Source organism: Dendroctonus ponderosae, unplaced genomic scaffold (genome assembly GCF_020466585.1).
Source record: "Dendroctonus ponderosae isolate FM_Combo_2020 unplaced genomic scaffold, Dpon_F_20191213v2 Dpon_F_20191213_11, whole genome shotgun sequence".
In the NCBI taxonomy this organism is placed as follows: domain Eukaryota; kingdom Metazoa; phylum Arthropoda; class Insecta; order Coleoptera; family Curculionidae; genus Dendroctonus; species Dendroctonus ponderosae.
Genome location: NW_026017213.1, coordinates 1,907,515 through 1,921,145, shown reverse-complemented (window position 1 = coordinate 1,921,145; position 13,631 = coordinate 1,907,515). Strand labels below are relative to the sequence as shown.

General features: G+C 39.6%; 3 protein-coding genes across 4 annotated transcripts; all 3 read left to right on the top strand.

Annotated features, from left to right (window-relative positions):
- The first annotated feature begins 2,595 nt into the window (after nucleotides 1–2,595).
- On the top strand, nucleotides 2,596–4,799 carry LOC125502948. 2 transcript variants are annotated; one of them, XM_048662521.1, is made up of 3 exons: nucleotides 2,596–3,008; nucleotides 3,068–3,537; nucleotides 3,571–4,799. In XM_048662521.1, exons 1-3 carry the CDS (start codon nucleotides 2,611–2,613, stop codon nucleotides 3,579–3,581), a joined length of 879 nt encoding a protein of 292 aa, XP_048518478.1. In that variant the 5' UTR covers nucleotides 2,596–2,610; the 3' UTR covers nucleotides 3,582–4,799. The 2 variants fall into 2 exon arrangements, with proteins under 2 accessions (XP_048518478.1, XP_048518477.1); XM_048662520.1 differs by having other exon boundaries at nucleotides 3,068–4,799.
- A 2,488-nt stretch (nucleotides 4,800–7,287) lies between these two features.
- LOC125502954 (dolichyl-diphosphooligosaccharide--protein glycosyltransferase subunit 1-like) lies at nucleotides 7,288–9,865 on the top strand. The gene is made up of 7 exons (XM_048662535.1): nucleotides 7,288–7,684; nucleotides 7,740–7,948; nucleotides 8,002–8,159; nucleotides 8,814–9,008; nucleotides 9,064–9,179; nucleotides 9,237–9,459; nucleotides 9,520–9,865. The coding sequence occupies exons 1-7, from the start codon at nucleotides 7,408–7,410 to the stop codon at nucleotides 9,719–9,721; spliced, it is 1,380 nt and encodes a 459-aa protein (XP_048518492.1). The 5' UTR covers nucleotides 7,288–7,407; the 3' UTR covers nucleotides 9,722–9,865.
- A 1,668-nt stretch (nucleotides 9,866–11,533) lies between these two features.
- On the top strand, nucleotides 11,534–12,646 carry LOC109534193 (ATP synthase subunit delta, mitochondrial). The gene is made up of 5 exons (XM_019899765.2): nucleotides 11,534–11,674; nucleotides 11,822–11,939; nucleotides 12,033–12,230; nucleotides 12,290–12,394; nucleotides 12,447–12,646. Exons 2-5 carry the CDS (start codon nucleotides 11,829–11,831, stop codon nucleotides 12,507–12,509), a joined length of 477 nt encoding a protein of 158 aa, XP_019755324.1. The 5' UTR covers nucleotides 11,534–11,674; nucleotides 11,822–11,828; the 3' UTR covers nucleotides 12,510–12,646.
- Nucleotides 12,647–13,631: the final 985 nt, after the last annotated feature.

Sequence of the window (13,631 nt, the reverse complement as noted above, 5' to 3'; positions counted from 1 at the left end):
CCCAAAATGCCGACGTTTCCGCTTCTATCTTTTTAGAGGTTAGGAATTGTTGCTAAAACCGACCAGCTACTATATTAACTTATATTATATAACTATACCTACTGTTATTGGGACGTTCAACCGAAACGGTCCAAATAATAATTCTAACACTTTGAACTTGGAAATTGGCAAGAATTCATCAAAGTTTGGGTTTTGACGTTAAATAATTGGGTCTGAASRCTGTAGRTGAAAAATAACTCACGAAACGTTMTCTGGAAATGGTTCTTTTTCCCCTCTTCTCCTATTTTCTATCGCTTGACAGTGTCTTAAAGTTTACCGTTTGCTTCTTTGAGCTTCTAGCTCTTTAGGGRTTCGAAAATTCTGACAAAACTTCCCAAAGCGCTAGCAAAAAAGTCCTTATGACTGATCGGATATTTGCAACCGTTTCTGATTTTARGGTGTTTTAACCGTTAAAAGCCCCACATTGTCTTAAGTTTGGCCTCTAACGCTTTGCTAGTTAGGAGTTTGAAATACTGCTCAAAAACTGGTCTGYAGACTTTCCATTGAGAAGTTGCCAACTGCTCATTGAATGGTTCTGTGCATGGGAGTCSTGGTATTTTGGCTTTTCGACCTTTAGAGGTTAGAATRAGTAGCAGATTTTCCGGAAGGACTTTCCAGTTTCAGACACTTAGAGAGTGTTTGAAGGCTCCCTGCTCTCAAAATTTAAATATTTTTGATGATGATCTGTTTAGAGGTTAGGAAACTCTGATGAATTTTCAGACCTGTTGTGAAAAATTACTAACGGCTATCTGGATATTTGCAACTGTTTCTGAGATGCAGGGTGTTTTAAGCGGTGAGAGCCTCTAATTAATTTTTTATTTTGGCTTCTATCGTTTTGCTGGTTAGGAATTTTCAGTACCACCTAGAAACAGTTCTCGAAACGGCCTATCAAAAAACTGAGGAATGGTTTGGGCATATGTACTTTAGGAAAATGATAATAGTTTATGCCCTGAGAGTCAGGGACTTTTTGTTGATATTTTGACTTTTATCTCCTTAGAGGTCAGGAATATTTGATAAAACCCAATATGTAAACAAAAGCCCTTGAGCCTCTCGATTAAAATGGTTATTCAAGCTAATGCGATATCTTCAGCCATTTCGGAGATATCAGGAGTGTTAAACTGCAAAGGCCCGAAGAAACTGCCCAAATTTCAGGAGATTGTTTGAGGCTCTAAACGGCTCCTTACGCACATGTAGACAGCAAATTCGCATTTAACTGTTAAGGAAGTGAAACAATCAATGACTCTTGCCGGTCATAGTTGCTTCGCGATCGCAACTCCCGGAAAAGTTACCCGATCATCCCCCATATATTAAGCACTGACGGTCGGAGACCCTCATGACTACTTATAGATATTTTGGCTTCTATCTCTTTAGAGGTTAGGAATATCTGATAGAGCTCAATATGTAAACTAAAGCCCTTGAGCCTCTCGATTAAAATGGTTATTCAAGCTGATGCGATATCTTCAGCCATTCCGGAGATATCAGGAGTGGAAAACTGCAAAGGCCCGAAGAAACTGCCCAAATGTCACGAGCTTCTTTGGGGCTCTAAACGGCTCCTTACAGACATGTTGACAGCAAATTCGCATTTAACTGTCAAGGAAGTGAAACAATCAATGACTTTTCCAGTTCGTGTTTGCTTGGCGATCGCAACTCCCGGAAAAGTTACCCGATCATCCCTCATATATTAAGCACTGACGGTCGGAGACCCTCATGGCCACTTATAGATATTTTGGCTTCTATCTCTTTAGAGGTTAGGAATATCTGATAGAGCTCAATATGTAAACTAAAGCCCTTGAGCCTCTCCATCAAAATGGTTATTTAAGCTGATGGGATATCTTCAGCCATTCCGGAGATATCAGGAGTGGAAAACTGCAAAGGCCCGAAGAAACTGCCCAAATGTCAGGAGCTTCTTTGAGGCTCTAAACGGCTCCTTACAGACATGTAGACAGCAAATTCGCATTTAACTGTCAAGGAAGTGAAACAATCAATGACTCTTCCAGTTCGTGGTTGCTTCGCGATCGCAACTCCCGGAAAAATTACCCGATCATCTCCCATATATTAAGCACTGACGGTCGGAGACCCTCATGACCACTTATAGATATTTTGGCTTCTATCTCTTTAGAGGTTAGGAATATCTGATAGAGCTCAATATGTAAACTAAAGCCCTCGAGCCTCTCGATCAAAATGGTTATTTAAGCTGATGCGATATCTTCAGCCATTCCGGAGATATCAGGAGTGGAAAACTGCAAAGGCCCGAAGAAACTGCCCGAACTTCAGGAGTTTCTTAGGGGCTCTAAACGGCTCCTTACAGACATGTAGATAGAAAATTTGTATCTAACTGTTAAAGAAGTGAAACAATCAATGACTCTTCCAGGTCATGGTTGCTTCGCGAAAGCAATTCCCGGAAAAATTACCCGATCATCTTCCATATATTAAGCACTGACGGTCGGAGACCCTCATGGCCACTTATAGATATTTTGGCTTCTATCTCTTTAGAGGTTAGGAATATCTGATAAAGCTCAATATGTAAACTAAAGCCCTTGAGCCTCTCGATCAAAATGGTTATTTAAGCTGATGCGATATCTTCAGCCATTCCGGAGATATCAGGAGTGGAACACATCAAAGACCTTCAAAATTTCAGGAGCTTTTTTGAGGCTCCAAACGGCTCCTTACACACATTTAGACAGCAAATTCGCCTTTAACTGTTTAGGAACTGAAACAATCGATCTCTCTTCCAGGTCATGGTTGCTTCGCAACAGCAACTCCCGGGATAATACCCTGATCATCTCCTATATATTCGAGGGCCGGTTTTACCATAAGAACATCTCAGCTGCTCCCTACGTCGACCAATCGAGCCAATCGGGCAGAGATCGCATTTACGTTGCCACCCTCGACCACATACTGGCTTTCTACGATGTTCACAGTCTCTTAGAGTTCTACAGACTCAATACTGGGGAGGAGTTGGCGTGCATGTGAGTAGTTGATCTACACCCACACTGGTAATGTTATATATATAATAAACCTTCTTTAGGCTCGGTACAAGTGTGAAGAATCCAAACCAGCCCAATAGCAGCCCGGCCAGATCCCAGGTACCCGTTAGGAGAGATGATGACACGCGTGTGGGCACGCAGAGGCCGTTTACAAGGTCCCAACAGATGTTGGCTGACCAATTTTCTGAAACTCCTAAACTTGCGGGAACAAGCGTTCAACTTCCGGGAACAAGCGCTCAAGTTCCGGGAACAAGCACTCAACTTCCGGGAACAAGCACTCAACTTCCTGGAACAAGCACTCAACTTCCGGGAACAAGCACTCAACTTCCGGGAACAAGCATTCATCTTCCGGGAACAAGCACTCAACTTCCGGGCACAAGCGTTCAATTTACGGGAACAAGCGTTCAACTTCCGGGAACAAGCACTGGAGGATCTGCCGATTTGGTTTCATCGCCAGAAGAGAGAGCTGCTTCAAGTGACGAAGTCAGCACTGATGCAGCAGCAGAATCGCTTAATTTAGATCCAGTCGAGGAACCGTTGCCGGAAGCCAATTAGCTTGTCCACCGTAAGTTGCGTAGTTAGGCCATGTTTTGAGTGGCTCTCCTTCGAATGTTGTCACTAAATTGGGCAAAACTGCCAAGAAATCCGCTAATTTTGCCAACGTGATATTGCTTTGTGATAAGTGTTCTACTCTATGTGATCCCGCTTTGAATAGGAACGGTTGAAGCCAAAGACACGAGGAAGTCGCTTAAAATGTGGCCTAACAATGCCGGAGTTTTTGCGAACAGGTTCATTTAAGCGAAAATTGCTTCCTCCAGTATAAACGAATTTATTATTTGTAGGTTTCCCAGGCGCATTATATTCATAAATTATTATTATTATTCTTATTATTAGGGGGGGTGTTTGAATAGTTTATTGGAGACCAAACCCCCGTAATGGTCTCAGGATTGCATCCCGATGCGACATTCGAATTGTATTAATTATCCAATTTAACTCTTTTAACTTTAAGGACTTTGTGATCGATCGGAAATGTTTGCATGTGTAGGCGTGGTGTGTTTCTTTCAGTATTAATATGATTTCAATGTACAGGGTGAACTAGAATAGGATTAGCAACTAGAGCAGGTCGAATATCCGACTAAAGCGCTGGGTGTTGGTTTCCGGATGATTCGTTTACTCGAAATATTTACCAAATGTCCAAAAAACATTATCACACCTTTTCAATACACTTAGGCTAAGTTTATGTAATCTACGATAGGCAATCAGCAAATATTAGAAGCAATACTTAACACATTTTGCGAGGTTTGAGTAATAGGAGATAAATAGGCGCGATTTAGTAGCCGTCGTTACTCATTCCTCCCCGAAAATTCCCTATATGAGTAGCATGTGATATTTTACTTTTAAGAATAGTATTTTCAGCTAAATAGCGTCGTAGTACAAAATCAGTACAGTGATAGATACGTGTGTTTAATTCTTCGGTGTTTTCTATATGAAATTGTTAAGGGAGAAATGGGACTGTTTGCAACAGCTTCTTAAACTGGACGCTCTAAAGCCGTTCATTTTCCTACATCTGCATAACGCATATTTTTGTAAACGTTTTTCTACGTCAATCCGTGCGATTGGACCCGAATGAAACGAAAATCTGTGAAATTCTCTACCCGTTTTCCACGCGGTAATTTTGCATGCATTTCAACGCTTTACTCAAATATGCTTCTTTTACATTTCGGGGCTTTTTGAAATTTTACATCAACCAAACAGCGGGAAAACAAAACAAAAATGCGCACATTAAGGTATTCCCTGAATTTCCATGTATATATCTCTATATTCTAAGTACGAATACGCTTTTCTTTTTTACACATTTGTTAGCTTTTTATACAATAATTCATTTATCGACTAAGGCGCATAACCAGGAACAGTAGCTCTAGGTGCATATATTAACTACAAATTAATTTCCCGCCGGTATATTACGTATTTTTTGTATTTAATAAGTAGAATGGATTAATAAAAAAAAATCTCCACAAAAAATGTTTGTTTCCTGACTTTTATTTCAAACACTCTGTAGATTCTGTATCAGATTCCGATACAGAGAGATTTGTCTGACTTATCGTGTGAGTTTGGTTCCATTCGAACAAAAGGTGCCTTCATAACGAATTTTTTACTTTTGGGTAGTTCTTGGTTAGACACGAAGCTCTTCTGAAGAAGGTTTCTGAACAATCGATAGAGACATCGGAACATGGGTTACCGCTCTCGATAAAGGAAACCTTAGCTAAGGTTCGTCGAGCGAATTTGGTTCCATTCGGACAAATGCTTCCTTCATATGGTGTTTTTAAAGTTTCGTTCCTTTTGATGCGTTTTTTTCATTTTTGATCTTTTGAAGCTTGTTGCTCAACAACAAGTTGTGATATTGAAACCAAAGCTTCTGATCCCGATAAAAAGAGCTTCGCCATACATGTGGTGTGAATTTTGCTCCATTCGAACAAATGGTTTCTTCATAATGGATTTCTTCTGAGTCGAGTTATGTGACTCAGGGTTTTAGCAACATTCGGCAACTAAATTGTTATTTAATATAGGGCGAGAATTTCGTTCCATTTGAACATATGGTGTCTTCTTTACAAATTTTTAAACTGGAAGGTTTTAATGCGATTTCTTAATTTTTTGCACCATGCCCTTCTGAAGCCGGTTGCTGAACAACCAGTAGAGGTAGCGGCATAAAGCGTTCAGTTCTGGGTCAAGAGAGCTTTTCTTGGCGTGTGGCGCAAAGTTGGTTTTATTCCAATCAATCGTTCCTTCATAATTCATTTTTAAACTCTGAAAGGTTTTAATACGTTTTTTATGTTTTTTTTGCGGYATGCTCTTCTGAAGCCGGTTTCTGAGCAACCAGTGAAGATAGCAGAATAGCGGTTACTGGTCGGAATAAGAAAGTATTTGCTTTGCATGTGGTGTAAATTTGGTTTCATTCGAACATACGGTTCCTTCATAATGAATTTTCAAACTATCAAAAGCGCTGTGCGGTTTTTTGCTTATTCACCGATGCTATTCTGTCGCAGATTTTTGAGTTCTGAGTTCAGTTATGTGAGTCAGAGTTTTAGCACTCGGTTATTAAATTGTTATTTAATATAGGACGAGAATTTCGTTCCATTTGAACGGATGGTGCCTTCTTTACAAATTTTTAAACTGGAAGGTTTTGATGGGTTTTCTTCGATTTTTACGCCATGCCCTTCTGAAGCCGGTTACTGAACAACCAGTAGAGGTAGCGGAATAAGGCTTCCAGTTCTGGATAAAAAGAGCTTTTACTTGCGTGTGGTACGAATTTCGTTTTATCTAAATCAATGGTTCCTCCAGAATTAATTTTTTAACTCTGGAAGATTTTGACGCGTTTTGTATTTTTTTTATGGCGTGCTCTTCTGAAGCTGGTTTCTGAGCAACCAGTGAAAATAGCAGAATATCGGTTCCTGGTCTGGATAAAAAGGTATTTGCTTTGCATGTGGTGTAAATTTGGTTTCATTCGAACATACGGTTCCTTCGTAATGAATTTTCAAACTATCAAAAGCGTTGGGCGGTTTTTTGTTTATTCACTGATGCTATTCTGTAGCAGGTTTCTGAGTTCTGAGTTCAGTTATGTGAGTCAGAGTTTTAGCACTCGGTTATTAAATTGTTATTTAATACAGGACGAGAATTTGGTTCCATTTGAACGTTTCTTCTTAATGAATTTTTAAAATTTGGATGGTTTTAATGCATTTTTTAATTTTTTTTATGCCATGCTCTTCTGAAGCCGGTTTCTGTACAACCCGCTGAGATAGCGGAATAAGGGTTTCCGCTTTGAATAAAGAGAGCTTTTATTTGCGTGTGATGCAAATGTAGTTTTATTCAAATAAATAGTTGCTTAATAATTAATTTTCAAACTGTAGAAGGTTCTGATGCGTTTTTAATTTTTTTTTGCGCTATGTTCTTCTGAAGCTGCATTCTGAGCAACCAGTGGAGATAGCGAAATAAGGGTTCAGTTTAGTCTTGATAAAGAGAGCTTTGGTTTGCGTGGGACCCAAATTTGGTTTTATTCAAATAAATTGTAAGTAAGTAAGTAAGTAAAGTAAAAACTGGTCAAAAATGGCATTTTCCTAGTCAATTGATTATCTATAAGGAAGCCAATTTTTAACTTCCAACTTTATCTTGGGCAAAATCCTTCTTAACTAAAGGCTTTTGCCTTCCGTCACCACGCCCTATGGCCTTTCAGTCAAACCGGCAACATCAGAAACCCCAAAAACACTGACAGCTGCTTAACCCTGTGGCTTAACCTATAAAGCTGACGAGTGGGTGACGTTGTACACGTCCACTTTTATTGTATTCAAGAGGTTTTTTGCTTGCAGAATATAAAAACCTTTGAAATATGTGGAAATTTGTGGCGGTTTTCGCGGTGTTTTCCATGGCAAACGGCCTGGAACACATCGATGACAGTTTAATTAATAAGAACGTTCAGAGAACTATCGATTTGAATTCGCAACTTGTAAAGATCGGCGGCACTATCACGATAGAGAACACCGGCGAAGGAAGCGTTGCCTCTTATTTACTTGCAATAGAAGATCCTGATTCCTTCAGCTCTATTACTGTACAGGACTCGCAGAAGAATCCCCTGAAAATCGAGCAGTTCCGAGCGAGATTCCAAGGTAGTTTAACGGCAATAAACCGCTGCCCAGTAGGGCTAATTATGGTGCTTTGCAGGTCCCGAGCGAATTGCATTCAAAGTCCATCTGCGGCCAAGTTTGGAACCAGGCAAAACCACCACGATAATCTTCGAATCGTTTTTCACCAACAGTTTGAAATTCTGCCCGAAGTGCGTCACGCAGAAGGAGAAACAGCTGGTGAAATATGAGGGAAATTACTACTTCTACTCGCCCTATGTGACGAAAACGCAAAAAACCGATGTTCTGGTAAGCGCAGTTCAAGCTACGAACAAGAACAGTTGTAGAAATGCTGCTTGCAGGTAAACTCTCGAGTGGTGGAAAAGTACTCGAAACTGAAGCCTGTTAGTCAAACAGACTCCACTATCACCTATGGACCTTATACGGATATTGAGCAGTTTGCAAGGGATTCTTTAAGCGTTCACTATGAAAACAATGGTCCATTCCTATCAGTTTCCAGGTAAAATGCACTGTTTATATGCAAAAACCTATGTTTGACTGTCTTCAGTAAATTATTAACAATTACTGAGGACTTGATGATGCCCCCAGGCCCAAAAGCAACGAAATTTGCACATTTAGAGGCCCAAATGCTTATTAGCTTCTTCTTCTTTCAGACCAGTAGGAGGTTTTTCCAACTCCAAAGTTTCTATTTCTTCAAAGCATTTAATTGTTCCGGGAATTGAAGAAAATGGAAATTTTCAGCTGAACTCCTTTTTCTTTCCCTTTTCAACCACTGATAATCTAAAGTTTCTTAAATAATCGCTCCAAAGTTGAGCGCCACAAAAATTGGCAATTTTTAAGCATGCCGATGCTCTATGGGGCGCCAATTTGAAACTTAGAAGCAGAATAACCGGAGAAGTCTGCTGAATGTTGAGTCTCTTGTATATGTACGCGTGTAAAACGTTTTTGAGCGTTCAAAATTGGATTGAAAGACAAAAACTACCATTCTGAAGGGAGAAAAAAAGGCAAAAGTGCTAGCCTCTAAGCCCCTCAAATTCTTCAATTTTCCATCCGATTCGGTCACTATTAAACATCCCATAATTGTCTTTTTAAACTCTAATGGCGAGCACTGTCATTGATCAGATCTGAGCTGATTTCTTCTGATGCTTCTCAGATTGCAGCGCACTATTGAAGTATCGCATTGGGGCAACATTGCAATTGAAGAAAATATTGATCTCAAACACACGGGGGCTCTGTTAAAGGGCTCGTTCTCCCGATACGACTACCAAAGGGACACAGTTGCCAACCATCACAGCATCAGAAGCTACGTTACTGTTCTACCAGCGCTGGCGCACAGTATCTACTACCGGTAAGCATGACAATAGCTTGTAGCTGGATTTTTCGGTTAATTCGAGCGTTTGTAGGGACATGAACGGCAACATTTCCACCTCTAATGTGAGGACTCACAAGGATTACATTGAGGTTGAGCTGAAGCCCAGATTTCCGTTGTTTGGAGGTTGGCGCAGCTCGTACACTTTGGGTAATTGATCCCACAACGTCTATGTGGTTTGGTCTATAGAAGTTGTTTTTTTTGCAGGTTACAGCGTTCCTAGTTCCCGCTACTTGTTCCGGAAGCCTTCAGGCGAATTTTTGCTGAAAGTGCGCCTGATTGATCATGTTTTCGATGATATGGCAGTTGAGGACCTGGAAACAGACATTGTGCTGCCAGTCGGGGTAACGGATATTAAAGTGAAGGCGCCCTATGAAGTAAAGCGGTTAGATGATAAAGTCGCCTACAAGTACCTGGATACTATTGGAAGGCACGTGGTTTAGTCCGCCGGACTGGCACTGTTTAGTTATTAATAAATTTTGCTTTACAGGACTGTAATCAGGCTGTCCAAGCAGAACCTAGTGGAGCAGCACATCCAAGACGTGGAGATCAGCTACAATTGGAATACGCACATGCTACTGCATGAGCCAATTCTACTGTTTCTTGCCTTGTTTTCGCTCTTTATCGCGGTTATTATCTACGTTCGATTGGACTTTTCCATTGCAAAACCCGAACACTCGAAGAAGGAGTGATGTGAATAGTGGAGCCAATGGAATTTGTTGTCCTAAAACTGACTTTTTCTGTTTAACAGGATTTAGGGGTTGCCTATAGAGTATGTATAGGCATTTTTGTCTAATTTTCACCAAATGTCCCTAATAAATTCAATTTAATTAAAACAATCGTGTTTTCGTACGCAGACCCATCCTTGAAACATTCTTGTTTTTGAGGCCGCAAAACTTCGACGGTGTTTTCCGGCTTAAAACATCCATTTTGCTAAACGCACTGTTTTCGAGAAAATTGATAAAATGTTCATAAAAAAAGTGCTGACAAATCGACGCCTTGGACTTACGCAGAGGACTTTTGCTCATAAGGAGCAGTTGAATGATTTTAGCCGCCTTTGAGGCTCTTGAAATCTTTACATTTCAAGATATGCAGAGTCGGAAAATAAATGCTACAAAATTGGGCGCACAGTTTTATGCAGTGCTTCGTTTCACGCGAAGCATTTGTGTAACACATTTTGAGACCGCAAAACTTTGACTGTGTTTTTCCGATTTAAAAAACGATAGTCTTTCGGACTACTCAGTTAGTTTAGAGTGTTTTTTGCCTCGTGGAAGATTTTTGCTAGACGCACTGTTTTCTAGACAATTGTTAAAATTTTCATAAAAAAAGATACAGACAAATCCACGCTTTGGACTTAGGCAGAGGGCGTTTGCTCATACGGAGCAATTGAATGATTTTAGCCGCTTTTGAGGCTCTTAAAATCTTTACATTCAAAGATATGCCGAGTAGCAAAATAAATGCTACAAAATTGGGCGCACTGTTTTATGCAGTGCTTCGTTTCACGAGAAGCATTTGTGAAAGACACTTTGAGACCGCGAAACTTTGACTGTGTTTTTCCGATTCAAAAAACGATAGTCTTTTGGACTCCTCAGTCAGTGTTTTTTGCCTCTTGGGAGTTTTTCGCTAGACGCACTTTTTTCGAGAAAAGTGTTAAAATATCATCAAATGTTCTTAAAGAAGTGCAAAAATGAAAAAAGTCCTTTGCGGCGAGCGTTTGCTCTAAAGATACAATTGAATGCTTTGGTCTATTTTTGATGCTATAAAAATCTTACAGGGAAATAAATGTAACAAAATAAGTGTTTCGTTATTAACGAAGAACTCGTTTTAGAGACTTCAGCCTTTGAGACCGCAAAACTTTAACTGCGTCTTTTTTCTTTTTACAAAAGCGATAGTTTTTTCAAAAACCCATTAAATCCAGAATATTTCTTGATTGTGCAAAGTTTTTTGTTAAAAGCACTGTTTTCGAAAAAATGTTAAATATCATCAAGTGCATTAAATAGCACGCCTTGTAAAGGATAAATTGAATGCTTCTGATATTTTTTAAATCTTTAAAAATATTTATTTCTGAAGATATACGGATTGTGCGGGAATAAACGCAACAAAATTGGCCACATAAAATTTAATTAAGTGCGCGTTTCTATGCGAAAATCACCCTTTCAACGTATCCGGTTTTTTTAATCAGCAAAACTTTGCCTGAGTTCTCCAGATTCGATAGATCCAGATAAAGCATTTAGTTTAGAATGATTTTTGCCTCTTGACCGTTTTTCGCAAAACCTGTGTGTCCGAGAAAAATGTGATGAAATGCTCAGAAAAATCGTCGTAATTTCGATGTCTAAACAATATTAATTACAATTTCGATTAAAAATTAAGTGCAAAAATTCAGAAAAACAGTTTAAACATAAACATTCTAATGCTTCTGCATTTTCTGTTTAAAAATATGGTAGGAAATCCTTACAAATACCTGCGCAGTCTATCTATCTCTCTCTCTCTCGATCGAAACAATCTGGATTCAAAGAGTGACATTTCTGGCTGTCGCCGAAATCTGTCAACCCTTTTGGACTCAGTGAACTTTCCTGTTTGGAAACTAGGAAAAACTCAAATTGCAGCCCATTTTCATCTGCTAGGAAACTCTAACTTTCACCTGAGTAAGTAGAGCTAGTGACAAGCAATCAGTAGGCGGCTCATTATCCCAAAGCTGCCGCTTATCTAATGCATTGAAGTTATGTAATGTAAACATTGAGGTTATATAGCAATTTTCCTTTGCAAAATTCTGCGATTTCTTCAATTTCCAGCCTCACAATGGCCGCAATGAGATCAGTATCCCGTCTCCTATCCAGCAGGGCTCTGAGCACCACAGTCAAAAGGGGCTATGCTGAGGAAATGAGCTTTACATTCGCCTCAGGAAACCAGGCAAGTTCCACTTGATCTTTTTTGCCTTAACCGACGTTGTCCAGGGGTGTCTTCACTTCGTATTACTTTGCTTTCATCTGCGGTTTGTTTCAGATATTCTACGAAGCTAAAAGTGTGCGGCAAGTGGATGTTCCTTCGTTCTCGGGCAGTTTTGGTATCCTGCCCAAACATGTTCCCACTTTGGCAGTGCTGAAGCCCGGAGTTGTTTCTGTATATGAAAACGAGGGCAATGTGAAGAAGATCTTTGTCTCCAGTGGAACAGTCACCATCAACGAGGACTCTTCAGTACAGGTACTTCGTGATTTATTCAATGTAAGCAGCTCAAGTTACTCAACTGAGTGTTCACATAGATTTTGGCAGAAGAGGCGCATCCAGTAGAAAACATTGATGCTTCCGCTGCCAGGGAATTGCTGACCAAGTCTCAAAGTCAGCTCTCATCAGCTGCCAATGATCAAGTAAGTTGAGTCGGCCGGAAACGCTGCAGTTGCTCATCTCAATGTTTTACAGGCCAAGGCTGAAGCTGAGATTGCCGTTGAGGTGTCCGAAGCCTTAGTGAAGGCCGCTGAGTAGATTTGTGTAAATATGGTTGATTTTTTGTTATTAAATAAGAACAAACGTACGAAAGAGCAGATGAACTAGGGGCTGTCAAGCCATAGATCCGAGGAAATTTGTATCTTTTAAGAAATACATTGCAATAATGTCCAAGACCGATTAATTTTTATTCAGATTGGGTTTTCCTTGTAATCTCCATAATACGAATTAAATGTTTTGTGGGGGAAAGCTGGTAATCATTTGAAGGTTCTACAACATTCAAATGTAATGACGGGAACAGTGAGATTTTCGCCTCAAGACACATAACTCGTTGAGTTGCGAAGCTTTAATTGCCTTTACGAGATGGAGACTTAAAATGCACACCTTTTTATATAAAACATCGTTTTCGAACTGTTTTTAGTTTTCAAGGGAAATGCAAAAATTCAAAATCAAAGCAGGTCTTGCAAACTGTTCTTTGCTTTTTTTTGGTTCATATGTTAAGAACCGGAAGAGTTGCAAAGCTCTAGTTGCCCTCGCGATATGGAGACTGAAAATGCGTATCTTTTTATAAAAAATGTCGTTTTTGAATTGTTTTTAGTTTTCAAGGAAAATGCAAAATTTGAAAATCAAAGCGGGTCTGGCAAAACGCTCTTAGCCTGTGGCTCATATGTAGGGAACCTTAAGGCTGCAAAGCTATCGTTACCCTTGCGCGATGGATACTGAAAATGTGTATCTTTTTATATAAAATATAAAAACGTCGTTTCCGAACAGTTTTTAGATTTCAAGAAAAATGCAAAAAATCAAAATCAAAACGTGTTTCGCAAACCGCTCTTAGCTTTTGGCTCATAGTTAGAGAACCGGAAGAGCTGCCTTTGAATAGAGCCTTCAAATKCGCTCTATTTTRTATAAAACATCGTTTTCAAACTGATTTTAGTTTTCAAGGAAAATGCAAAAATTCAAAATTAAGRCGGGTCTGGCAAATCGCTCTTAGSCTTTCGCTCATATTTAGAGCACCGGAAGAGCTGCAAAGCTATYGTTGCCCTTGCGAGATGAAGACTGAAAATATATATGTTTTTATATAAAACGTCGTTTTCTAACAGTTTTTARGTTTCARRGAAMATGYAAAAATTCAAAATTAAGGCGGGTCTGGSAAACCRCTCT

What these genes read in the sequence shown, in the direction of transcription:
- LOC125502954 (XM_048662535.1), top strand. Translation starts at nt 7,408, where the DNA reads ATGTGGAAATTTGTGGCGGTTTTCGCGGTGTTTTCCATGGCAAACGGC. An exon ending in GTTCCGAGCGAGATTCCAAG is followed by an intron (nt 7,685 to 7,739) that starts GTAGTTTAACGG and finishes GGTGCTTTGCAG; the next exon opens with GTCCCGAGCGAATTGCATTC. An exon ending in CCATTCCTATCAGTTTCCAG is followed by an intron (nt 8,160 to 8,813) that starts GTAAAATGCACT and finishes GATGCTTCTCAG; the next exon opens with ATTGCAGCGCACTATTGAAG.
- LOC109534193 (XM_019899765.2), top strand. Translation starts at nt 11,829, where the DNA reads ATGGCCGCAATGAGATCAGTATCCCGTCTCCTATCCAGCAGGGCTCTG. An exon ending in CATTCGCCTCAGGAAACCAG is followed by an intron (nt 11,940 to 12,032) that starts GCAAGTTCCACT and finishes GGTTTGTTTCAG; the next exon opens with ATATTCTACGAAGCTAAAAG. An exon ending in CATCAGCTGCCAATGATCAA is followed by an intron (nt 12,395 to 12,446) that starts GTAAGTTGAGTC and finishes AATGTTTTACAG; the next exon opens with GCCAAGGCTGAAGCTGAGAT.
- LOC125502948 (XM_048662520.1), top strand. Translation starts at nt 2,611, where the DNA reads ATGCGATATCTTCAGCCATTCCGGAGATATCAGGAGTGGAACACATCA. An exon ending in GGGGAGGAGTTGGCGTGCAT is followed by an intron (nt 3,009 to 3,067) that starts GTGAGTAGTTGA and finishes AACCTTCTTTAG; the next exon opens with GCTCGGTACAAGTGTGAAGA.